The sequence below is a fragment of the Sciurus carolinensis genome, chromosome 3 (assembly GCF_902686445.1).
Source record: "Sciurus carolinensis chromosome 3, mSciCar1.2, whole genome shotgun sequence".
Classification (NCBI taxonomy): domain Eukaryota; kingdom Metazoa; phylum Chordata; class Mammalia; order Rodentia; family Sciuridae; genus Sciurus; species Sciurus carolinensis.
The window spans coordinates 126,459,978-126,487,902 of record NC_062215.1 but is presented as its reverse complement, the minus strand read 5'-3'; the positions used below and the strand labels follow the sequence as shown (position 1 = coordinate 126,487,902).

General features: G+C 39.7%; 1 protein-coding gene across 1 annotated transcript in view; it reads left to right on the top strand.

The window, feature by feature from the left end:
- The window catches only part of Pde11a (phosphodiesterase 11A), a 378,401-nt gene that overhangs the window by 313,444 nt on the left and 37,032 nt on the right, over window positions 1-27,925 (top strand). Inside the window, exons 16-18 of the mRNA XM_047545134.1 lie at window positions 12,453-12,530; window positions 18,604-18,667; window positions 25,055-25,129. Of these exons, the coding sequence (XP_047401090.1) occupies window positions 12,453-12,530; window positions 18,604-18,667; window positions 25,055-25,129 (217 nt within the window). The remainder of the gene's footprint in view (window positions 1-12,452; window positions 12,531-18,603; window positions 18,668-25,054; window positions 25,130-27,925) is intronic.

Here is a 27,925-nt window from a genome sequence, read left to right as displayed (position 1 = left end):
TCCACTCTAACCCCTCACATTGCAGATCTGTATTTTTAACTTCCATCTCAAAAACCTCCAGTGTCTCCATTGCCTTCTAAGAAAGTTTTAAATTTGGTTCAACTTTCAAGGCCCTCCATAATCTGCCCCTGATCTGTCTTCATTCTCATCTTCCACTTCTCCTTGACATGATTTGTAAACTTGCAGCAGAGTGGTCTACAGATTACACTTTGAGACGCTAGGGAGTAGACTCTGTCATACCACATTCCTACATGGAATCCTCTCCCTCCATTTCCCCATCTGACTCAGCTGCTCATCCTTAAATTCATCTCATCTACCTTTTCTAGGAAGTCATGTGCCATACCCTCCCTTCTCAGTTGTCCTGTACTTTGGCATTATGTCAGGATTAGGTGCAATGGTAAGAAACAGAAAACCCAGAATAATAGTTACTTCTCTGTCACATGAAAGAAGTTTGATCAGTGCTCTGGAGGTGTAGAGGAGCTATGTGGAGTCCTCAGGGACCTGGTCTCCTCCCACTGTTCTATACCATCACCTTCAATATATGGTCTTTACCTCTTAGTCTGAAATAGTTGCTCAAGGTCCAGTTGTAATGTCCACATTCCAGCCACCAGGAAGAAAGGAGGGACAAGGAAGAAAGGGACAAAAGGGTAATGCAAGCTGTCTAGGAGAGTCTTCTGGAAGCTGTCATATAGCTCTTCAACCTATATTATTGGTCAAAATTTAATTACTTTGCCATATCTAGCTTCAGGGATGTTTGGGAAAGGAAGTCTATTCTGGGGAACCATGTGATCAGCTAAAAATCAGGAGTTCTAATACCGAAGAAGAAAGGAAGGAGAAATATTGGGGTAGACAATTGGTTGTCTTGCCACAAGTGCTTATTGTTGGATTCTGCTGAATGGATTATTACATGGTATTGTGAGGGTAGTATAGGCTTTGGAGTTATATTGGCCTAAATTTAAATCTCACTCTGACCTTCTAAGTAAAATCTGATGGATTGAACCTAAGTATCTATATCTTTTCCCTCCTAAAATCCCACCAAGATGAAAATAAATTGAATATAAAAAAAGGCATAAATCTGAAAAATCAATGTCACATAGCAAATGACAAGAGATGTCAATGCATTTGTGGAAAATGAAAGGCAGACCAACGACTATAGTAAGTGACCCAGCAGAGCAGAAAAAGAAAGCAGGATCCACAGATGAGGAGGGTTCTGGAGAGCAAGCCAGTTTGCCCTGCAAAACCTTGCTTGGGGCTTTGAGATGAAAATACTATGAAAGGTGGATGTGAACTGAAAGCTGAAGGCAAGGAGATTGCAGTAACCAGCTTACAGAACACTTGGAGCCCATCACGTCCTCCACCAATATGGCCAGGTTAGTTTCCTTTCCTTATGCAGAGAAGGCCAGATGTCCATTCTACAGACAGATAAAAGGACTCTGGACTGAAGAGAAGTACAGGGTGAGAATAGGATGCAAGACTCAAAAGAGAGGTCTCAGTAAGTTGGAAGCAGTACATAGTGAAAATCCAGAGCCAACCAGGTGCAGTGGCACAATCTGTAATCCCAGCTGCTCAGGAGGCTGAGGCAGGCGAATGGAGAGTTCAAAGCCAGGCTCAGCAATTTAGCGTGGCCCTAAGCAACTCAGCAAGACCCTGTCTCTAAAGAAAATGTAAAATGGGGCTGGGGGTGTGGCTCAGTGGTCAAGTGCCCCTGGGATCGATCCCTGGTACTCAGAAGGTTCAGTTAAATTTAAATTCCTGATAAACAATGAATAGTTTTTCATTGTTCATTCACATACACACACGCACATGTAAACCATGAAATATATGAGGCATTCTTACATTAAAAATGAATTTTTATCTGTAACTCAAATTTAACTGGGCTTCCTATATTTTATCTAGCATTTCTACCCATTCCCTGCTACAACACCACACACACAGAGACAACTCCTACTTAACTCTTTAATTCTTTACTATTACTTATAAACAGACAGCCAAGGGTCACATGATATTTTATAAGCCTCTGATATGCGAAACAGAAGCCAAAACAAACGGGGAAAAATAGAATTAAGAAAAAACAATGGGGGGCACATATATGAAAACAAAAAAACTGTTGTTAATGTCCTTGAAAAACCAAGGTATTGCATCTATGAAACAAGAATAGGATGCTTTGAAAAATAATAATAGGAGCAACCATGGAGAAGAAAAAGCTCTTGAAAATTAAGAACATGATGGCCAAAATAAGAACAATCAAATGAAAGCATCAAGAAACATAATCAAAGGACCAAAAAACACTGCTTTATTTCATTATATGCCTGTTGGTGCTGTTTGATATGTTAACTATGTGCATGTATTACCCTAGTAAATATTCACTTTAATAATATAAAATGCAAACTTCAAAAATAAAAATTCCAGCTCTGCAGCTAACTAGCTGTGTATCATCAGACAAATTATTTACCTCTCTGAGCCTCTTCTTCCTGTGTAAAATAGAGATAATAATACCTATGAGATAATAATACTGATCGAATGTCTTAAATGCCATATTCTTGGCAAAAGCGCAACCTCAGTTGCTCTCATACCTATTTACTTTGCATGTTTTGTGACCCTTGGATTCAGTTCAGTATCATGACCGTCCATCTTTTCCTGGATTGATACTCTTTGATTTGGGATTTATGGAAAGCCTGTCTCTTTTTAATGCTTTTATTTCTTGTCCCTGACATTTGCAGGATAAACGTTATTTTTCTCAAAGCAAAAGCATTTTCCCAAACTAAGTCTCCAAGTAACTTTTAAAGAGGAAAAAAAAATCTCCCCACTGGAGTCCATTTATCAAGACCTGTTAGGGATGTGACGAGTCACCCAGTGACCGCAGGAGTGCAGTCAAGGAAGTTGGTTGCCAGTCGTTTTCTCATTACTCTCTTCTTATCTTAATGCTGCAGCCCCAGCTAATGTTTGCTGACTCCCAAGAAGCTGGCTTGCTCTTTTTCTGTCAATCTTATTGTTTTCAGAGGTTCTGAATAGCTGCCCATTCTCTAATCTAGACCTTCAGAGGACTGATTCCCTTGTCTGTCTGAAGTTGCAGTAGAGTATTGCCATATTTGTAGCCAAAACAACCCCTGGGGTTATTGAGGAGAAAAGCAGCTACCACACCCTGTCCCCCAGATGCTTTTATTTCACAATGAGCAGTCCTGGAACTGGAAGGGATCTTGGAAATGTCGTTCAAGTCATCTCCTTTATTTTGCAGATCATACATTGAGGTCCAACTGATTAAATCACGCAGCTTGAGTCACATAGCTAATTATTGGCAAAACTGGAACCCAGTTCTAGCTAGAAGCTCCTCTTCTAGTGCTTTTGCCACAATTACCATATGTCCTTTCTAATGAATGAATCAAGAAGTAGTTGTCATTTGGATTGTGAAACAATATGGCACTATTGACCTTCTCAGCTGTATTTTAATCAGAGTAAAATAAAAACCAATCCGGGTTCCTATTGCCCTCTCCCCCAGCAAAGCTGGAGACAAGGACTTGCATGCAGTTAGTTTAGTTTTGGAAATAGTACCAAGTATAAGAGTTGAATGGCTGCAACAGTGAAATGAGAAAAGACAGAAGTCATTGTAAGGGTACATCTCCTTGTTAGCCACCACCATGATCACCTGGACATGGACACCTGAGAAGTCTCATAAGCTACATCTTAAAATTGTCCACCAGCCTCCATCTTTGTCAGCCAAAGTTTGCACTGAGGGATGCTGACCTCCATGCTCTTCCACGGTGCATGTGCCTGAGAACTGGGAGTTCCTGCAGCTATCCCAAGTCCCACACATTGAGTCAGAGCAGACCAGGACAAAAAGAAGCAAAGTGCCAGGTGCCACAGGTGCTGTGCTGTTGTTTGGGGTGGCAGTGGCTAAGAAAGGTGGGGGCCAAGAGGATGTGAGGCAGTACCTACAACTGGTTCTGGAAGTCTGATTATCATTGGGTTTCTGCCCTAATGACTACTCATGCCAAAAGTCATGATAATGTTGAGGAAACCAAAAAGAAACCTTCCCACAGGAAGAAGAATGTCCTTCTAGAAATGGCCACAAGGGCCAGAGAGAAGAGTCCCACCTTTTGGGAAGGGGTTTATGGCTCATTCCTAGGGGTAAGAATTTGCCATGCTCCAAAAGGGGAAAATGTAAGATACATGGAAATGTGGAATCACTTTAAAAACAGCCATAAAAACTTGTGACCTTAATTTCTAAATGGTGGTGAGTATCCTTGAGATTCTGTGTCACAAATGGCATATGAAAGCAGAATTCACAAGATAAAAAGTAAACAAACAAATAAACCCCTTCGTGTGCATGTCTTGGGCTTTTCATAGCCCAAGTCGAGGTTAATTATTCAGTCTGATTTTCCAACTCACTGAAAACTCAGTTACTGCTGACTGATTTTCTGAAATTGATTTCCTGTGCCTATTTCTGAGTCCCTGCAATGAATAAGGCTTTGATAATTAAATAGTAATTTTACCAGCTCAAGCAGGAATTCTATATACCCGCTCAGTAATTAGCCACGTGACTCTGGGAGAGTCACTCACTCAATCTGCCTTTGCCTTGGTTTCCTTGTCAGCAGGAGGATAGGTCTTTCACCCGTGCCAAGCTGCTGGGGTCTTTGTGGCAGTCAAAGAACATTACCTAGATGAAAGAGCTTTGATAATTTAAAGTACCTTATAAAAAAGAAGTCATTCAGCCAGAAAACTTAATAAAATATGCACCATAAAAGATGGCACTTGGGGTGGGCAGAGAGAGAGAGAGATCTAAAATCACAAATGTTAAAACTTCAAAGATGTGACAAATACCTTGTACAATATGTCTGCATATAAGTCAACAAAGATGACCTATGCAAATTCCACAATTAACAATAAAAACAACCAATATTTTCCTGAGTGCTAAATTACACATTATGCCAGTTAATACTGAAAGCAGGTCTGTAAGACTAGGTAATATTATTAACCCCAGGATATGCATGAGGAAACCAAGGTATGGAGCAATTCAGTAAATTGCTCACAAGGTTAAAAAGCAAATCTGGGATTTGAACCAAGTATTTGGACTCCAGAAAGTTTTTTAACTCCTTTGTCATTCTTTCTGACGTTGTTTAGTTGTTAGTTTAAGAGTACTAAAGGGGAAACGGAGGTCAGTCCTGGGAATACTCAGGCATGAGTGGCAGCAGTAACTTGAGCATGCACATACCTGAGGCTGGTTAAAAGTGCGGTGGGCGTCAGGCCAATGGCAGTTCCACTAATGCAGGCCCCACCACCCGGAGTGAAGGGTAGGTGCAGAGGCTGCAGAGCACAGTTGCTCAGGAGACTGGGACAGAGAGGACAGCTGAGACTACAGTTGGAGACTCTTACCTGAGTTAAGTTAGAGTACCACAGATGGGCAATTCCTTAGCTTTAATACTGTTAAAATTGTTAAAACTGAAGTTGTTGCAATTGCATAGGATTAAAAAGTAGCTTCCATCTCCCACAGTTCGTGTTCATGTAACACGGTATCTCTCTTCTATTAGGCATGCTCCATGCCCAGCACTGTTCTAGGCATTACAGGTCTGTCTCCTTGTGTCACCATTAGATGGAAGCTCCCAGAATCAAAACATCTTACTCTTTAGCTCACTCTTGTAGACCCCAAACCTGACACACTATCAGACTATGCATTCTCAAAATATTAATACCCAAACCTGACACACTATCAGACTACACATTCTCAAAATATTAACACCCAAACCTGACACACGATCAGACTACACATTCTCAAAATATTAACATTTTGATATTGAATTCTCATATCAGCCACAAGGTTGATATTGTTATCCTTGTCTTACAGATAGGGATCTCCGGGCTTTCCAAGGGTGAGTTATTGGCCCGAAGTTCTCAAGTTCTTTCTATTCAGCCTCCATGCCACATTACTCATACTACTATGTAAGCTGAGAATTATCAAGCAATTCAGATTTTATAAACCCACGCAGGTACTCAATGCTTTTCAGATTGACTTTCTCAATTAATCAGATCAATCTTAAAATTTAAAATTTGCCACTTCCATTTGCATTCTGCAAATATGATCAGCAACATTGCCAACCTAACAGTTTCTTGTCTTTTAAAGGGATGCAGTAAATAGCACTTCTCTAAGCACCTGATGATGACACCAAATTGTGCTAAAATACTTTTGGTTGTCTGGAGCTTGACCATCCTTTTAAAAATTAGATTAACAACAAGACAATTGATTTAAAAAATACAGTGGAAATTCAACAAATGTTTTTACAGTTGTACAGACAGAAATATTCACTCATTCATCATTCAAAAACTATTAAGAACCCACCATGTTCTGCATTTCCAACTCCCTCAGTCAACTGCACTCAACTGGTCACCAGACCAGAAAGGATAAATTGAAGCTTAGGAAGGTGTTGATGACCAATGGAACTTAACCTGTTAGTCTCTCCCAATCATTCTTATATTTTAATGGGGCCTGATGAGTTAAGCATCTGCAGCTACTTTAATGTTAGAACAACAGGCCATGCAGTAGGTTGATGGAAGAACCATTTTGGTAATTCATGATGCACTTTGAAACATCTTCAAGCATACTTGTCTGCACCTCCCCACCAATGGGATATCACAACTGAATAGAAAGTGAGAAATTCATCCAACTTTTTGACGCCTCTTATGGCAGGCCCTATGCTAGCTGCTGGGAATGCACAGCAGATGAGACATGGTTCCTACCTTCAGGGACCCAGACCCCAGTGAGGAAGGGAGCAAACAGTGATGACACATCAGTAAAGGCTGTGGCCAGAGTAACTGCAGGGTGTTCCATCTAGCAGTGCCTTAAAACGCTTCTTTGCCTGTTGATTACGGTTTGACTGAACTGACCATTTTAGACCCCGCTTTTATCTAATCTTCTGTTCTCAACATACAGAGTAATTCTCATCTTTTTGTTTCCTGAATTTTGTCAATATATCAACAAAAGCACAGCATTGAACAGGTCATTTCATTCAGGGTCTTAGCTGGTCTTTGTATTATCAGTTCCAGTCTAAGACAAGGAGAAAATTCATTTCAAAATTAAATAGATGGGGTTTTTTTCTTGGAATTAACATCTGCATATTACTCTCCCAATCCTCTTTCTAGTGCTTTTGTGCCAAAAACCCAGAAATCTTTGCAGGATCATCTGAATTTAGCAATTAGAGGTCGATGTATGATTTGCCTGTTGAACAAGCTGTAATGGCACTAAGGAAATACATCCTCCTCCCCTGCACCCACCTCCCCATGCCCATGCCCCTAGCCCCTGCCTGGTGAATCTGGAGTCAAAATTACAGGAGACTCACAGTGACAATTTGCTACTTTGGCTATAAAGCCTTCCTAACATTCATGGCCTCTTTGTAGATTCAAAGTAGTTATATAAATATATAGACAAAGATACATATATATCCATACAGGTATAGATGTATAAATTTACCCAAAAATCCTGATTAAAATATACACAGGAACTGTGATTTCTCTTTTTACAAAGAAAAGGTGCTTTGCAGATAAATTACAAACCAGAAAGATTTTCAATGTAGTATGGGTGACTAGTAACCAATCCTTAGAATTATTTTTGAAGGTAATTTGAGCTTTCTTAAAATTGCTATTTTTCTGAGTGGAACATATGTCAGCAGAGTCAGATAAAAGCCTAATAAAAACATATCTGATTATAAATGAGATTTTCCAGTAAGTTGCTTTTCACTAGCCTAGGTGCTTGCCATTGTCCTTGAAAACCAAGGTTCCCAATGATCTGCTTGAGAAGTTAATGATATAGTTCCTTTTGACAAAGGAGTGTGGATCTGGGGAGTATTGTATAATTTTGTGGATTTTCAAATATTCATTTTAACAGTCCCATGTTCTTAAAAATGCTCTTATTTCCAACAGTTTCATATATGCGTATGCTATTGACTCCATGTAATCTATTACACACAAACACATAAAGATGTTAAAAGGAGCAACTGAATGGACAAACTCATTCCCAAAAGCACAGTGAATTTGCCATTTTGCTTTGTAATGATTGTCACAAAGGAGGAGATCAGAAACACACAACTTGCAGCTGGGAACCAGCCCCAAAGATTGATGCTACACACAGATTTTACTGAGACTATCTCAGAGGCTAGAACTAGGAGGGTGGACTCTACCTTAGACCTACTGATAACTGCCCTGGAACCCTGGGAAACACCTTGAATTTCCTCATCTATAAAAATGAGAAAATTATAGCAGATTTATCTCAAAAGTTCCATATAGCATTCACAGTATATAACAATAATGAAAACTCAAACACAGAACTCATTCTAAGATCAACAATTTAATATATACATATATATGTACACACTCATATATATACATTTGTAAGTATATGTGTATATATACACATTTGTGTGTTCATGTTTAATTTGATAAAATTATGGTGTGAAGGAATACTGCCTTTATCTTCTGAGGTCATAGCCAAATCTTGGAAGACACAGTAAATCAGACCTATCATGAAATAGCCACACTTTGGCAGTGGAGGAAAAGTCCAAATTAATATGCCACATTTTTATATGTCCTGTGAGGTGATTTCTCCCTCCCCTTCTCTATCTACCATCCTCTAGGAGTAATGAATGTTCCCTTTCATACTGATGTGATGGAATCCAATTTTGTTAATGTCATGTGAAAGTCATGACCAATTGTGAGTTCAGTTTATTTAGGAATTTCATACCAGAAACTCTAGCTATAAAAATTTCCATCATTGGGGAGTTAATTCTTATGATGCTTTTCAGCTGTCAGGTCAGAGATATGATTTTTTTAAAAAAAGGAATTTGTTTTCTGTAATGAGTTGATCATCTCAGCAATATGACTGTGCTTTGCATCAAAGATGTTATGTCCCATATGTTGAACACACTACCTCAGATATAGCAATAGTAGAAGGTAGATCCAACATTGAATAGGAATTGTGTTCTTATTTCATACAATTTGCTGTGGTTCCAGCTGGACTCTAGTCTGCAAAAATCTGACAGGGCTTTCCCTGAACAGATTTTACATTGTTTTCTAACTTTAGTCTCTCCAAATGGCAAGTACAAAGCCCCTAAAACAAGTAGAATCTAGGTGAAATCAGTGGCTGAAGAATTATTTTTTAAAAAACGAATAGCTTTTTGAGATAATCGTTTTCATTCATCCATCAATTTCACAAATATTTACTGATCTCCTACTAAATGTCAGGAACTCTTCCAGGCATGGCAGATACAGGAGCAAACAAAAATGGGCCAGGCCCCTGTCCTCATGCAACTTGCATTCTGGTGATTTCTTGGACTAACTTGTAGATTGACATGGCCACTCTGGCACATAGGATGACAAGGATGATAACTGACAGGCTCTTCCAGAAGGCCTCCCGTGATCCTCCAGACACTCCAAGCTAAGTGCCTTTCTCTGTGCCCCTGGGACACCCTGGGCCTCTCAGCTGTTTGGGGCAGCTGGTATTCCAACAGGTTGCATTTGTATCCCAGACCAGTCACTCATCAGCTATGAGACCTGGGACGAGGTACTCTGGTCCTTCTGAGCTTAGGAATAGTAATGATCCTTCCTGAGCACCTACTTTTACCAGGCACTCTGCCAGTGTTTTACATAAATCATTTGATTTAATCCTCTTACCAACCTAAAGAAGGTAGATCTCATTACTATTACTCTCTATGAATAAGAAAATTGAAGCCCCGGGAGACCATCTCAAGGTCAGTCACATGGGTAACAAGTGAAAGAACCCAGGAAGTCTTCCTGGAGCAAGAAAGAACTCCAATTCATGTTAGCTTCATCAAGGCCAGGACTAGGGTGAGGCAAGTGATGTGGATTGTATAAGTAAAAGGTCATTTTGTCTTTTTTTTTTTTTTTTTTTTTGGTACTAGGGATTAAACCCAGGAGCACTTTGCCACTGAGCCACACCCTAGTCCTTCCTGTTTTTTTATTTTGAGAGATGGTCTCGCTAAGTTGCTGAGGCCGGCTTTGAACTTGTGATCCTCCTGCTTCAGCCTCCTGAGTGACTGATATTACAGATGTGCACCACTGTGCCCAGCTCCTGGCTCACATTTTGTGTTTATTTAGAATTTTGTTTGTTTGTTCATCATGGAATTTTGCATTGATTTTTATTTCTTTGAATACTGCATTAAAACATTATTTATCTCGATTGCTGAGCCTTTGAGCACCCACTTAAATTTTGTGCCCATGGGTCCCTCACCTCACTTTAGTCCCAGTATCATTATTATCACATTTGAAGAGGGAATTACCTGTCAGTTGCCCTGGTCAGCTCAAAGATCCTTAAAGGCAGCACCCATATCTTGTATCCATAAAGCCTAGAAAAGTCTTGGCACAGAGTATATGTTCAGTAAATAGTTGTTGAACTCAACTTTTTGCTTCACAAAATTTTTGAAAGACTAATGTCTATTCAGTGAGAGTGGAGGACTACATAAACTCTTCAATTTCCATATAGTCCTATTATCCCATTGTGTATTATTATTGGCAGCAATGCTATTACTTTATTATTATTTTCATATTAACCATGGCTGTCAGGTATTGAGTATCTACCAGTGCCGAACACTTAGCAGTTGTAAGAGAGGGAATTTGAGGCCTAACCTAAAAGTCTTACCATGAAGCTGGACACTGAGGTTCAGCAATGTACAGATACCCAGAATGTGACAGCTAATCAGTGACAGCACCAGGCCTAAGTCAACATGAGCCCAAACCCTGGCACTTCCCACTCCTCTGCCTCCCTTTCTATTTCAGTTCACAGTCAGTGGTGGTGATGTGACAAAGACACCATGGTCATTAAGGAGGGAGTGGGCTAAATGAAGAAAATGGTAGCTATACAAAGAAAAGGCATGAGCACTCTTGCCTACCTAAAGAGCAGGGGGTTGTTTGGCCCCTCCATGCAACTGTGCCCTGACACCTCTGCTGACAATCACAGGGTTCTCTTGGACATTTGTTCCATGCTTTTGTGTGACCTAGGCCTGCATCCACTTGAAGGGATAGGTTCAAGACCAGTCTGTGTCACAGATAAAGAAGTAAGCTACACACTTGTCTTCCTGACTGCCCCCTTTCAGGAAGTTGACTAGTCAGTCTGACCAAATGAGCAGAGAGCCACAGAGGGTCAGCTGGTGATGGGTGCACCAGACCCAGGGGAGCCGGTGGTTCTCAGTATCATGTCCTTCATCCCCCAAACTACAAGGGGTCAGCACCAAATTTCTCAGATCCTATTTTGATAACCACCCCCAATGCATGATATGTCATGGTGGCATTTTCCAAAGTGCATTCCTTAAAACATCAGTACCATGTGGATTTCTGTGGTTTAAGAAGGCTAAATGGGCTTTTATACCTCAGTATTTTCAGCACCTTCTAAAAGGTGGTATGCTCAAGAGAGGCCTGCTGAAGGCCACACACTCTGCCTACGGGGACAGCGCTTCCTTACTGGGGCAGCTCTTCAGATGGTGCTGTGTGTGGATGTGCTGTGGGACATGGAGTGTGGAGATCCCTCAAATGCAGTCTTTTTGGGAAGTGCCAAAAGGGTGAAAATGGGGACATGATTTTTAAAATGGTGATGACCTTTTCTTTTCCTTTTTCACTAAAAATAGGGTCATATAACTAGATTAATTTTTGGAAATAGGAATAAGACACCTGTTTCACAATTTTAAAGGTTCTCTCTTTGTTTTTTCTGTATCTGCATGTCTCCAGATCCATCAGGGGTGATGGTTGCGTGTGAGTTCTGAACATTGAAAACCTTCTGACACAGTGTTAAATGCTTTTTGTAGGTCATCTCATTTAATCCTCACATAACTCTGTGAGTTAGCAGATATAATACCCATATCAAACATTAGGGAATGAGGCTCAGAGGGTTTAAGTAACTTCCCAAAGTTGCACAGCAAGTGGGTGACTGAGCCACTGTTTAACACAGTTACTTTCGGACCCCATAACCTATGTGTTTAAGCACTAAAATGGTGAAATAGTTATTTTCAAAGCTGGAAAACAAATATTTGTCTTAAATTTACTACCAGAGAGTTTATCTTATCTTGGCTCATCATGCAGCTCAATTCTGTGTTGAATGACAAACAAACTCTGAAACTGTTCCCGCTCTATTTGTCCTTGCCTCCCTTTTCTGACTTTCACAGGAGGGCTTCCCAGCACATAATCCTAAATGCAGCACCACATTGTTTTCTGTTTTATGGCCCTATAATCTCCTCTGTTGTAAATACATTCAGAAATGATTGTGGCTTTTTCTTGAGGCCTCAACATTTAAAAAAAAATGATTTATTTTGATAGTGCTTTGGCCTCATGATTTCAAATATTAAGTTACTTGGTTCAGGTGGTCTTATATTTTCCCCATAAAGGTGTTTATGTCACTCCACAGACTGAGAAATTTCATTCCAGCAGTTTTTTCCCCCTTTCTTCATTTGATTTTCCTGCAGGAGGAGAACTGAATTCTTTGAACTTGTCAGTAAAGGAGAATATGATTGGAGCATCAAAAACCATCGTGATATATTTCGGTAAGAAAAAGCTCATGTTTATGTGTTTTTTCATTAGTTGAACATTTAGTCACACTCTTCTGACTGTGCTAAGGGCGTATAAGTTATTTATAAAATAACAAATCGTAGTTTAGATTCAAAACATTCCAAGATTAGTTGGGTAACTAGAGATAAGATAAAGAATGTGTCTTTTTGTCTTACAATTTATTTTATTTTTGCCTCCTTTTCATAAATCTCCCTTCAAAATTAGAAAATGATGTTGGAATTAGTTCAGCTTCAACCAGCCATCATTTCTACTTTTTCCTGAGGGTGGAGGGGTGTAAGTGAGAAGGCGGAGGGATTTGTGAGACAGAAACTAGCGTCATCCAGCACAGAGAAAAAGGGTGAGCTAATTTTGTTTTTCTTTAGAGACCAGAGGCACTGTGGATAGAAACCCATCAGAACCACCTGGGGGAGTTAGGAAGCCTCACTGCAGGGGCCCTCTTCCCAGGTGTTTAGGAAGGACAGCAGCCCCTCCAAGTAGTTAGGCACCTTTCCTCTGCTCCTTCCACATCCTTCCATGACTCCGTCTCACCTCTGCGGACCTGCTGCGCGCCCGCTGCTCCTCCTCAAGCTGCTGGGTTTTACTGGGAAAGTCTGAGAGGCGGCGCTGGAACACACTGTGTCTGCTGCACAGCCAGGCAACCACTGGATCGAGCAGGCTTCCTGTCACAACCCCATATCTTACAGAAGACCTCTGCCAGCAGCTCCAGATCGCTGGGCGCCGCCCGCCCCGCCCCGCGGCTGTCCTCACGTCATCATCGACTCCTGAGTTCTCGCCAAAGGGCCCTGCTTCTTGGAGATATGTCTCTCTCTCTCTCTCTCTTCTCTCCTCTCTCTCTCTCTCTCTCTCTCTCCCTCCCTCTCTCTCTCTCTCTCTCTCTCTCTCTCTCTCTCTCTCTCTCTCTCCTCTCTCTCTCTCTCTCTCTCTCGTGTTTTGCTGTTGTTGTAGACGGACACAATACCTTTATTTAATTAATTAATTTATTTTTATGTGGTGCTGAGGTTCAAACCCAGTGCCGCACACGCGCTAGGCAAGTGCTCAACCACTGAGCTACAACCCCAGCCCTGTTTGTGTTATCTTTACAGACTCTTTTCTTTGTCCTTTCCAGAGAGGGAGGAAAGGGGGAAAGCACCCACTACTAATTCCATTGCCTCCACCTCCCCCATTCTGCACCCCCAGGCTTACAGCATCAATTCTTGACTTAGGCTTCCATTTTCAAAATCTAGTTCTGTCTCTCTCATCTTTATACACCTAAAAATGTACTTCTACCTTCCCTGCCAGAAACATCATCTCTAAAGCCTGCCCCTTCTCCAGGCCTCCTCCTAGTGTTCCCCTTCTCTGCACTCCCACCCTTTGCTGGCACAACCATCTCCTTGCAAGGGAATCTCTTTCTATTTATGTGATTTTTAAATTCCATGTGCAGTTATAGGAATATATTTTTCTGTAATAAGCTAAGTCATTATAGATGTGCCCCCAATCTCCTTTGAGCTCTATACCCAATTCAGGAACTGGTTACACAGCTAAATTTTGATATCAATTTGTTGTGTCTTTCCAGACCATTTCCAAAGCATTTATATACTTGTGTACCCTCAGGGGAAAAATACTGTTCAGTGTGAAATTTTTTTGTTCACGTTAACATAGATCATTTATCTGCATATCAATCTGAACTTGCTCTTCCATTTAACTATGTACCTCATAATTCTTTCTTTCCATGTCCTTACCTCAATCTTCTTTTTAAAAAAATATTTTTTAGTTATCGATGGACCTTTATTTTATTTATTTATATGTGGTCCTGAGGATTGAACCCATTGCCTCACACATGCTAGGCAAGAGCTCTACCACTGAGTCACAACCCCAGCCCTCAATTGTCTTTTTTTTTTTTTTTTACACCAAGGAAAAAAATTTTATTAAAGTATAGATTACCAGTTATTTAAAAATACATAGGAAAGACAAACTTTTATTGTTACATAGTATTCCAAAATTCAAAGATACCACAATGTCTAGTCATTCCTCTACTGAGGAATTAAGTCTGTAAAACATGATTCTTCTCTCCTTTCAAAGTCACCAAACACCTCCCAGTATCAAATTCTCCAGTCTTTGTTCTCTTCAGTTGCCTTGTCTCTTCACATCCCCTGAGTTGTCCTGGCCTTCCCTTAAATCTCTCTCCCACTTTAGATTCTGCAGAACCTTGCTGACTCTCCCTTCCCCTTTGTCCTTTGCTACCCCTTCTTCCTGCCCATCAACTGCTAAAAGTATCTGTCCTCCAGGACCTGTCATTGATTCTCTTCTCTCATTCCTCAGCATTCTCATGGTTTCAACCAGCATCTTCCCAAAAGACTCCCAGCTTATTTCTTGGGCACCCTCTCTCTCTTCTGAGCTTCATTCCTAAAATACCAGGGCTTATTCAGCATCTCCACCTGGATGTTAGATGTTTTCCTGCAGAAGTTTTCCAACACTTTTTGCAAGAATCCCCTCAGGAAGGAAAAAAGAAAAAAGAAAGAAAGAAAGAAATGAGAATTACCTAAAATATTTTGAAACAATCCTTGGCCACAGGATTATTAAGAAGGGCAGTGCCAATCTGAAGTTGAACAGACAGTAACTGGGCAAATGTCTTTGCAGAATTACTTTTAATTTAAAAGTCTTATTTTAATTTAAAATCTATTTTAATATTTCATTTTAAATGCTATGAGAACTGAAAATAACACCTTGCAAATCAAATTAAAACATATCACCAATTGTAATTTTTTCCTATTCACTAATTGTACAAAGATTTATATTAAAATTATGCTAAAAAAGAAATACATTATTTGGAAGCACAATATATAGAATAGAGGTGTTCCTGTGCCCTCGCTACCCCATCACATTTAGATTCTGAGCATGGAGCCCCAAGTGGGGGGCAGAAGGGTGGGGGGCTGCCAAAGTTCTATCTGTGGAGAACTTTAAGATAGTAGTAAAGCCAACCAAAAATCAGTTTGCTTTTCATCATCACCATATGCCAGCAGTTCTGAACAAAGTCAATAATGAACTTCTCCCTGAAGAAAATCTTTTCTTAGTATAGATTCTAAAAAATTGCTGAGGTTCCTATTGAAGATCAAAATCATTGAAATGAAAACTTTAAATTGGCACATTTATTACTTATCCTTTCATTGTGCATGTATTATAATATAAGCTAAATCCAAGGACCCCTGGGCATACAATTGGTCCTGACACAGGTTGGCCCCACTCCCTGCTTTCAAGAGTAAGGTCCTGTCTGTGACCTTTTAAACTTGCTCTGGGTATGGTTTGTGCCTCCAACCTTGTGGAAATTCATGTTCCTGCTTTTCACCTAGTGCGTGCTGAATAAACAGTGACAGCACTGTGGTGGGAAAATGAAGCATAACTTACCTTCCTTCCGTTCTGTCATTTGTTTGTGTGTGACCATTTGTAGGTTTTGTTTAAAATTTAAAACAGTAAAATGGGGTGCAGACTGCTAGGTATAATATTTTTATGTGGTGAGTGCAAATTTCAGTTCCTATGTGAAATCTTTTGCTGACTTTGAGTATATCTTTAAAATTAAAGTTTATTCCTTTTATATTGCTGATTGTTTTTAAACTATAGAACTAATCAAGAAGATAATTATCACTAGATTATTATTGACATAATTTTGGCATACAGAAGAGAGGTATGTTAAAAATGATCAACTGAGAGTGTCAGAGATCTTCCCACCCTGCTTAGGATGGGATAGCTGTGCCCTCATTCTTGCAGATCATTCAATCAATTGCGCTAAACAGATTGACACAACTTCACTGTAAGTTGAACTAGAATTAAACTGTTGGTGTAAACTCACTGCCTTCCCTGTTACACTATAAAGAAACTTTCACTTCTTGTAAAGGATTGATCCAAAAAACGAGATAAAGTTGAGCATTCATCTCCTTCAGTTCTTCCTTTGTAATCTTCCACCTGTCCTTTCATTTCCGCTCTCCTTGTCCTTTTTTCTTTCAGGCACTTATCAACGGATGTTTCCAGCTGCTCTCCCTACTGTCACTCTCTTTCTTCAAACTGTCTTCACATCTAAAGTTTTTCTCCTCAAAGGTTTAATCAGGTCTGGCCCAACCTTGATTGACTCCCCAATGCCAACTGGGTAAAAGTTTTAACCACTCCACCCGTCCTTCCTCCCAGCCTCTTCCTCCTTCCCCATAGAGCCTTTCTGCTCCACTGGATTCATTGGAGTAGAGATTCCTCTTCAGTCCTTGTAGATTCCAATCCTAGCATTGACTCCCTAGCCATATAATATTGGGCAAGTTACTTAACCTTTCTGAGCCATAATGTGTTAATCTGTATAATGGAGATAAAAATAATATCCTTGCCTCATATAGAAACTATGCTGATCACCCAGAAGTGGCTATTCAATATCCTAGCTATTAGAATTGTCGTCTTCTGAGCACCTAGCAGATACTCAAGAAACTTATTGATTGACTGATTAAGGCAATATGAATTTGAGAAGTTTCAAATGCTTAATCTAACAGAACCTAATTCTCAAGTTATGATGTAAGTAGACCACCTCAGGAGATTATTTCCCATCCAGGAGACTGCAAAGTCTGATGCATTATCCAAAGTCTTGTCCCCTTGGGAACTGACAGAATCTAAAATGAGAAGCATTGGAGTGCAGGGAGGGGGTCTGGTAGTCTTGTGATAAACACAGAATCCCAAATCCTTTATTCACCTTGGGAAAGTTACTTAAATTTCTCCATGCATCTCCTTACTTTTTGAAAATAATAATAGCCCCTTCCCCTGGGGGTTGTGACGAGGATTCATTTAGATACAAGTTAGTAGTTAGGAAAGAAAGCGCCTAGCACAGAGATAGGCACATGGGAGCTCTTTAGAAATGCTCCTTACAGGAAATAAAAAATGAAGATTGGATTGATGTGTCTTCCTTTGCATGGTGCTCAGGGGTGTTGGGAATTCCCTGCTTCCTAAGTGCTGCTCCGGTCCCAGAGGGTTATGGATACTGGTGCTGCTAGTTTATGCCTTGAATGACCTATTGTCATCTGGACTCTGTCTGGTTCCCTGGAGGGGTTTCCTGGGGAAGTTACATACCCCCCCCCACCTTGGAGACCCCTGCCATCTGGGCAGCAGACCTGTTTCCAAGGCACTGGGATGTGGAGTGGTATAAAATGTTAACCCCGGCAGCAGGACAGGCCGCTGACCTCTAACAACACAGCCCTTTCTTCCCAAAGCTGTCAGCCAAGATGTGATTTCCCAGCTCAAATCCTGTCTTATTTTTCATCACATGCTGCTGGTTTTAGCCAAAAGAAAACAGATCTGGGAGAAGGAATGTGCTTTTTCCCCCCACCTACCACATCAAATGATAAGCACTAGGACTCTCCACAATTTGAATTGTTCCCATGTTTCCATGGAATGAATCCTAGATAAATCTGCCCCTCGAAATTCTCATTCAAAGCATTCCTGTGCTTTCTTATGTGCTCAAATCAAGGAAAGCTGGAGCTGAGTGTGGTTCTTCTTAATGCTTATAAAACATGATGGGAGCCAGGTAGTAAACTGGAGTGAAACAGTGAGACTCTCCCCCATAAATCCTGGCTCCACGGAGCCCATGAAAATGAAAGAGCACCTATGTGGCATGTGCCTCTCCTTTTTGGTATGGATTTTCTTCCATTCCCTTCAATCAGGAATGAGTATGTAATGTACATACTGTAATGTATATACTATTATATACAGATTCCCTTGCTTATAGTTTTTTTTTTTTAAATGGTCCATTATAAATTATTTTCAAGAGCCTGCTGAACTCAGGTAGAGAGCAAGTAGCTTTCCTTGATTTGCTGCAGACAAAACAAAAGGGCCACGGGAGAATGTGTGAGAGCTTTGTCTTCCTAAGCAGTGTGGCCTCATGATAGAGATGCTGAACGGGACTCTAAACAGTGCTGCCCCTTGTTGAGGGAAAGAAGATGTGAGCTGGCCTCCTTTCCATTTTATTTATTTATGTATCTAGGATGGGTTTGTTTAGGAATGCAACAAAAGATTATTCAGCTTGTTTTGTTTGGTTCTGTTTTTCAGATCAATGTTAATGACAGCCTGTGACCTTGGAGCCGTGACCAAACCGTGGGAGATCTCCAGACAGGCAAGTGGTGATTAATGGCAGGGCTCAGCAGAGGAGGGACTGGTGGGGGGTAGGGTTGGGGGGGTATTCCCAGAGCCCTAACTGCCAGGCACTGAAACCCCAGTCAATTTGCATCAGTATTAACATGGTGTAAAAAGCAGCAGCAGAACCAGTGGCAACACTATTTATCCCACAACCTTTTCTTCTTTGTGCTTCTACTGAGCAATACTTCCAACTCTTAAGATTTTTTGTAACATGCTAAATTGGAGTAGCACCTTGACCACATCCTAAGGCAAGCATTCAAAGATAATGTTTTTGAATAGGTAATCTGTCTTAACATGAAGGCCTCTTTTCACCTCTGAAAAAATAGAGGAGTGGTGGTGAAAAGGAAATTCTACTTTTCAGATACTATTTATATATTAAAGGGATTTACTGTCAAAGTGTGCAGTATTTGATTTAATTTGTCTCCAAAAGAACATACCTTTACACTGATCTGTTTTCTCTGCCTTTAAATAAACATTGGTTTTATAGCAGCAATAGTTTTCAATCAAGAAACTACCCAACACAAGATTCTTGATTAGTGATATTATTTAGGGGTTAATAGAACTTTAAGTGTACTTTCTTTTGTTTTATGTTATTATTTATTTATTCATTGAGACAGAGGTTTACTATGTTGCCCAGGTTTGTCTCAAACTCCTAGGCTCAAGTAATCCTCCCACTTTAGCCTTCCAAGTGCTAGGATTAAGACTTGGGTTTTTTTGTTTTGTTTTGTTTTGTTTTGTTTTTGATACTAGGGATTAAACCCTAGGAGTGCTTAACCACTGAGCAACATTCCCAGCCCTTTTTGTTTATTTAGAGACAGGGTCTCAGTTGTTTGTGGCCTTGCTAAATTGCTGAGGCTGGCTTCGAACTCAAATCCTCCTGCCTCAGCTTCCCGCTGCAATTACAGGTGTGTGCCACTGTGCCTGGCCTATAGGCATGTTTTTCAAAGTTTTATGTGACACCTACTATATGGACTGTGGAGTACAAAATAGCAACTTGGTACCTTAAGACTTGACATTTTAGGGAAATAAGATACATTCGTGTATCAATAAATACCTGCTTTGTGTGTATTGTATCATTTAATTCTTAAAGTCCCCTTTAAAATAGGTATAGTTAGGACCTGGCTCAGTGGTAAAGTGCTTGCCTAGCATATATGAGGCACTGGGTTTGGTCCACAGCACCACATAAAAATAAATAAATAAAATAAAAGTACTGTGTTCATCTATAACTAAAAAAATATTTTTTAAAAAAGATATTGTGACTATAGTAGGCTAAATAATGCCCACACAAAGATATGAGGTCCTGACCCCTGAAACTTGTAAACATTACCTTACAAGGAAAAGGTATCTTTGCAGATATGATTATAGTAAGGATCTGAGATCTTTCCTGTGGAGATTACCCTGAATATTTAGCTGGTCCCAAGTCTCCTCGTAAGAGACAGCAAAGGAGATCACACATTCAGAAGAGGAGATGGCAATATGAAGGCAAGGCAGAGATTGGAACTTTGTGGCCACAAGCCAAGGAAAGCTGGCAGCTCCAGAAACTGAAGAGGCAAGGAATGGATGTTCTCCTAGAGCCTCAGAGGGAGCACAGCCCTGCAAATACCTCAATTTCTGCTCAGTGTGCTGAAGAACTCCTGGCCTCCAGAACTATGAGACCGAATTCCTGTTGACTTAGTCACCTAGTGTGTTACAATGTTTGGCAACTTTAGGAAGTGAATGCAGTTATTATCCTCATTTCACAAATGGGAAAGATGGGGTTTAGAAAGAGTAAGTCACCTGAGGTCCTCCAGTACTAGCAGGCTGTGCTCCCAGCCTTCATGCTCCATCATGTTTTATGCTTTCCTACACAGAATTGTGCCCACAGAATTGACTATGTTATCAAACCCAAAAATCTCAACAAATTGCTCATGAATATATACATCTAGAGTTGACTAGCACCTCTTCGTCCTCTCTGGGGACTGGGCTGAGAGAGAAGCCTCTATCTAGATCATTCTGGAGAAGCCCTGGGAGGATCTTGCTCTGCCAATTAAATGCCTTCTTCAACCATTGAGTGGCCCTAGTAGCTCACATAACCCCACTCCACATCCTTCAGTGTGTCCAGCAAACAGAAAGTCAGAATAGCTGGTAAATGCAGACTGCCACAGTCTGCCCTTCTAATCACCAAAACTGTAACTCACTCTCCTTCTTACAAACAAAGTATATTCATCTCTCCCCAAGGAAGACTGCATCCCATCAGTCATGGCATCAAACTCCAAGTCCAGAATCTCTGAATAATATGTGCCCACCTCTTCAAATTGAACACCTACACATGCCCAAGATACAGTGGCTACCATCCGAAACACAAAATACCCATCATACCACTCCCATTCATAAAAAGAAGTTATAAGCCACATTTGGCAGTCAGTGTTCATGGCAATTCCCAAATCCCACTGGGCATTCTCTGTGAGGGCTGTCCTCATGCTGGTGGACCTCATTCCCTGGGATATGCTGCCCAGTTCATTGTTTTCCACAATTTTTTTATTCTCTTTGGGAAGTTACTCTTTTCCATCATCCTCCTTGGCATTATCTGCAGGTCAGGCAGCTTTCTCAGCCTGCTTCTCACCCAAAGATTTCTGAGAGTCCAAGACTTTCTACATAGGCACAAGTTCAAGGATACTTTAGCATTAAAACTCTCTTAAACATTTAGCTTCGTATGTATTTTATTCTAGTTATTTCCATTTGCCAATTACCACATATACAGTTCTTTTTCATAGAAACCTCTTTGTTTTTTGTTTTTTTCTTTTTTTTTTTTTTTTTGCTTCCTTATATTCAGGAATAAATAAATATAGTAAATAGACTTCTTCCTTTCTCTCTTGTGATGTTTAGTCCCAAGTACTGTGAGCCTCAAAGATTTCAGTGAGATAACCATGTGAAATCATTTCTTTGAGACATTTTTGTCCAGTTTTGTTGCATATCACCTAATTCATTCAGAGTTCTAAAATATGGGTGTTCTGGTCATATTTTTAATTGGATTCTTATCATGAGACGGAATCTTATTTGCTTCTCATTTAAAGCATACCTTAATTTTAATTTTTACATTTTGAGGTTGAGAGGCAGCTTCATCTTCCATCTGTATAAGACCTTGTATTTTTCTATTATCTTTCATTAGTTATAAACATGCTGATCCTTTCCCAAATTCACTCCTGTAGAATACCTAGTGAAACAGTCTATACCAACCATCACATGCTACTAACATTGTTTTCTAATCTCCTAAGACTTAAAGTTCATTTAGAACACCATTAGCTTCATTTCAATGATAACTGCACAAAATTGTGTAATATAGATTGTGATCCTTAAACCCTCCTTGCTGGTTAATGTCAAGCTCATGCCACATACTTCAGGGTGTTTTCTTTCTTTTTATTTTCTATTTAAATAACAGTACCAATTTTGTATTAGTCAAGGTTAGGTTAAGTGTTGCTGCAATAACAAATACATTCTTAAATTTCAGTTGCTTACTGCAAATAGAGGTTTATTTCTTGCTCACATCATATTTGAATACAGATTGGGCAGTTTTCCTATAAAGCTCTCCTCCATTTGAGTTCCAGTTTTAATTTTAGTGTGACATATTTCAAGTCACAAAAATTCACATAAAGCTGGGTAACTGCAAAGAATCTGTGTAATTGATAGCATTTCAACATTTCTACCTATTATGTGGGAAGATTGGATTTGAAAATAGACTGCAGAGAACAGGTAGGTGAGTAAAGTGTAGTACTGAGGTGACTGTCATAGGAAGGAAGAGCTGGAGAGGTAGAGATAGGGAGGAAGTTTCTCACAAAAGTAGAGAAGACTGAAAAGGGAGTGGGCTGAGGTATGAAGTACCAGGACCTTCAGAAAACCCAGTGAAATACACATCAAGAACTAAGAAAGCAATAGCCCACCTGGGATAGAAAAATGTGTGGCAGAGTACTTGGAGGGAAGGAACACAATTTCTTTTTTCTTTCTTTATTCTTTTTTTTTTTTTCACTAGGGATTGAACCCAGAGACACTTTACCACTGAGCTACAGAGCTACTTTTTCAGCTCTTTTTATTTTGTATTTTGAAACAGGATCTTGCTAAGTTACTTACAGCCTTGCTAAGAGGAACACATTTTCTGCCCTATTTTAGGTCAACTTTAGAAGCCCAATAGGCATTCATAGGTGGTCTTCTTAGTAACTAGTATAAACATTATTTTATTTTTAGAATGTGAAGTTCTGCTAATAAGTACAGAAACATAATAATTCAGGGAGACAACACATGAAACCATGTTTTTGTAAATGTTTTCCATCACAAATCTTGTCATGGTTCTAAGCTGGAAATGTCATTCATGTTTGTCCCCAAATTTATCAGGTTCAGATATTTTTTAAACTATACTCCTTGATACTATGAAATTTGAACAAAATAATAGAACATTCTATAAAATACAAATGTATTTCTAATTTCCTAGATTTGGGATTAGACTTTTTAAATATTCCTTTTCATTTTTTTAAATTCTGGTGTTTATTCTACTTATCCTTCCTCACAAACATGACTCTAAGCATGCGGGTTTCCCCTGTGATCCCTCAAGGCCTGATTAGCATCTCAATTTCCTTCTTTAATAAAAAATTCAATCAGGAGTCACTTAATGGTCCTGATTGGGTTTTTAAGTACAAACAAAGCAGTGGTACAAGTTAATCTATGAAAGAAGCACAGGGGAGTTTTTAGGACCACTTTAGAAAGAGTAAGGATAGGATTTCTTCATTTCCTTGCTTTCCAGGGGCTGTGGACCTGTGTAGGTCTCCTGCCTTGGGGTGCCATGTGCACATTTACATTTCCTAATGCAAAAGACCCAGCTTCAGGCTGAGGGAGTGTTCTGGGAACTGGATTGATGAGGCCAGACCCTAAGGGGATCATTTTTTTAAAGGAAATGCCAGAGAGAGGAGAGGCCTGGAGTCCTGAAGTGGAAGGTAGTGGCAGAGACTGGAGAGGACAGAGTGAATCAAGTCCTAAGAACAGGCAGGGACAAGGGAAGTGACTGTAGTCAGAGATTGGGGAAGGACAATATTTTAAGTCATTTCCAACTTCTTTTAAGCAGTTGAATTCTTGGAAGGGACCCAGGCATGCTGTTAGGAATGTCAGAAATCTGAACTTACTGGATATTCAATTTCTTTATAGCTACTGCACACTTGCTACCTCAGATCTATGAGTGTGTGCGTGTGTGTAAGTGGGTGTGAGTTTGATGTGTTTAAGTTTTATCTATGACCCATCTCTTGAGATACGCTTAGGCAAATTGTCTTGTTTGTTATTTCCATAATCGCAGAGTGCTGGGGACTCGAACCTGGGCCTCCAGCATGAGAGGCAGGCATTCTACGAGATGGGTTATATGGCCTGCAAATTGTCTTGATTTTGCGCACTTGAACAGAGTTAAATGCATCTGACTTTTGCTGAACATAAGATCTTTATAAGAGCCTGAAATAGAGGAAAACTAGTTTGGGGATCCAGGTTTTCTTGCCATTGATTGTCTAGGACTGTCAGAAATTTCTTAAATGCACATCACAGTGTTCTTGAAAATACCTGTCCAGCACTTACCTGTTGTATCAGTTTGCTTTCCATGAACTATCTTGAGATGTACAATCTTGGATAAGAAAAATTAATTTCTTTAGCTGGGCTGTTGATCTTCCACACCAAAATGTAGGTCTCAAGGGTTTGGGGTAGAAGGATCATTCCACTGTGTTGGTACCAACCAGAGCCTACCATGAATTAGCACTTCACTGAATCTATGCACACTCAAAGTGGCTAGATTCAGACAGCCCAAAGACCATGTTCTTCAAACCATATTTTGACATACTTTCAAAGTTTGATGTGAATTGGTAATCCTGATTTTTGCCTCTTGATTTATTGCTACAGTAGAAAGCAAGGGGCAGGGTATCCCTTCTGGAGTGCACACACAAATATTGGTGGGAAGGGAGCTATGGAGTTTAGGTGTTAGCAAGATGAAGTCAGAGTAAGATAAAAGTATGCAGCACAGTAAAAATCTACATAGAAATATCAAAAAGTTAGCTACATTATCATGTCATAACATATAGTATTGATATAAATTATTATTAGCTTCATTTTTCTATATTGGAACTTTTCCTAATCATCTATTAGCATGCATCTAAAACTATACTGCACAAGTTCTCCTCATTAAAAGGAAATCAGTTTCATTGATTAAATTCTGTTATACCTTTGAACACAAAAGGTTAAGACTTCCTCATAAGCTTTTAAAATGAGTGTGTTGAAGATAATCACCATGTAGTTATTTAAGCCAGAAATAACTTCCTAGTCTCTGGGTAAACTATTCATGAATTAAAATGTTTCTGTGTTTCAGGTGGCTGAACTTGTAACCAGTGAGTTCTTTGAACAAGGAGATCGGGAGAGATCAGAACTCAAACTCACTCCTTCAGTAAGCTCATCCTTCTATTGTCACGTACTTACCCTTTTGAATGACATTTCCGAAAATATCTTCAAATCACAACTTGAAAATGGGAAAGACTGAGAAGGGATTTAAGAAAGGACTCCTAAATGTTTAAAACTTTAATTAAACTTAAATGCTAAATACTTTATTCCCAGGTTTCCGATTAAGAGCGGTGAGCTACTTAACAAGTCTTTCTTGAGCACCCACAGTGGGACAAGCAGGCACGAAGGAGGGCATGCAGAGTGGAATTCAAATAATTCAAAACTCAGTGCTGGCATTTCACATGTGCGCACTTTGGAATGGAAATACAGCAAAAGATTAAAGCCAAGCTCTCCAGCCTTGACGTTTTATTTACCAATTTTGAACTTTCAAAATCCCTAAAAGTAAATCTTTTCAAACCTGTTTTTTTTCTTTGTTGGCAAAATGGAGAGTTTCACCCGGAGAACTAGGTTGTGGTGAATGGGATGCTATTTATGTTGGACCCAGCCATTCAGTTATTATTCGAGAAAGCTTGCGATGGGCTCAGGATGCTGCTCTTCTTTCACATCAGGATAAGGAGACATAAATACCTCCATCACAGCGTCAAGGAGCGGGCAGCCTCTTTCTTCCTGACAAACGATTAGCTAAAAACATATAACCCGAGTGGTGCAAAGAATTTTAAAACCTGGCAGCACAGCAAAGTAGGTTCAAGGAATGCATCAATTGTCTAGCATGTGTTTTTGAGCATTCAAATCAGTAGAATCTAGAACATTTGGAGGTAAATTAAGATCTTTAAGACTTTTAAGATGGTTTTCTTTGCTGACATTTAAAACCAAGAAAAAGCTGAAGAACCATCTCCTAGCTTGACTAGCTAGGAGTCAGACTCGCTATGACTGTTCATAACCAGTTGCTTACCCAGAAAAAAGTCAGAAGACCATGTAGATCAAAACACACACCCATTATGTTAGTTTTCAAATCAACATCTAGTTATACATGATTCTGAACATCCCTTTAATCTTTTTTGGTGGTGTCCCCAAATTTCCTTATAAAACTAAAACTATTAGGTCAGGATGTATACATTTCTGTGTCAAAACCTAGTACAACCCAAATTTCTCTCAGCTTTAAAATAAAAGCTTTTCTCTCCTTTTATAAATTGTTTCAGAGGCATCCCCTGAAGGATTTACACTATAGTGATACTACAGGTCATCTAGTTAAATGAAAAGAAAAAAAAAGTGAGTAAATCGCCAGCAACAGTGAGCTGGCAGATGCAGTGGCACAGCACTGAGGAGCCTTTCTCTGTAGGCTCAGGGAAGGCATTTTCTGAAGACATTAATGAAATTTTGTGGTGGAAACATGGCTCTAAATGCTTCTCTGTTTTCACAAAAGGCTCCTTAGCCCAACTGATGACTATATCCTATGGGGCAGGGTAATCCCTCCCTAGTCCCTTTCCAGAAGTGTCTGGAAGTGCATTCATAAAGAGCTGATACTTGCTGCATCCACTGTCTCCTGATTTTTAGAAAGAAAATTGTCCTGGAGACCTCTCAGGTATCATGGTCCCAGAAGTCATCAAAGTAACTTTATGGAGACAAAGGCTAACTTGGACCACAACCAGTGGTCAACACGAGAAGCAGGGAGTCAGTGAATAAAATATGGTTGAGCACTTTCATGTGTTAAGCAGGAAGCTAAGCACTGTGTCCAGTAACAAGCATCAAGCTGCCATCTTCCCTGGCCTCAAGGACCTTGTCAAATGGTAGAAAATATAGAATTTAAATTATCATGAAAATTCTATTACAAGATACAAAATGCTGTAAAGGGAAAGCACAGGACGAGGTGTTACCTCACACTCATTTTCCACTCCTTGAACCTTGATTAAGAATTGACTAATCCAGGGGCTGGGGAGATAGCTCAGTCAGTAGAGTGCTTGCCTTGTAAGCACAAGGCCCTGGGTTCGATCCCCAGCACCCCCCCTCCAAAAAAAAAAAAAAAAGAATTGACTAATCCAGAAATCAACCTTTACAGTTATGGTCAGTTGATTTCAACATGAGTGTCAGGACAATCCAATGGAGGAAAATGGTCTTTTCAACAAATAGTTTGAGGACAAATGAATATCCACAGGGGAAAAGAATGAAGTTGGTGCCCTACCTCTCATCATACCCAAAGTAAACTTAAATTAGATCATAAACCTAAATGTAAGGGCTAAAACAATAAAACTCTTAGAAGAAGATGCAGGTATAAATCTTCTGGATTTGATTTAGCTGTGGTGTCTTAAATATGATACCAAAAGCACAAGAGATAAAAGATAATAAGGTTCAGAGATGTTGATCCAGAGATATTGAATTGGACTTCATCAAAATGTTTGTGTATCAAAGGAGATTTTAAAGAAACTGAAAAGGCACTCTACAAAATGAGAGATCATTTACAAATTATATATCTGATATGGGCCTAGAATTTAGAACTTAAAAAATAATCACAACAATAAAAAGATGATTCAATTTTTAAAATGTGCAAAGGATCTGAATAAATACATTTTCAAAGAAAATACATACATGGCCAATAAGCACATAAAAAAAATTCTCAAAAGCATTAGCCATTAGGAAAATGCAAGTTGAAACTACTGAAAACAGCAATTCACACCCCCTCTATAAGGACTAGAATAAAAAAGACAGACAATAACAAGTGTCAATGAGGTTGTGCAGAAAGTAGAACTTCATTCATTGCTGGTGGGAATGTGAAATAGTGCTGCTGCCTTAAAGAACATTTTGGGAAAAAGTTAAACAGAGTTACCGTATGACCCTGAAATTCAAC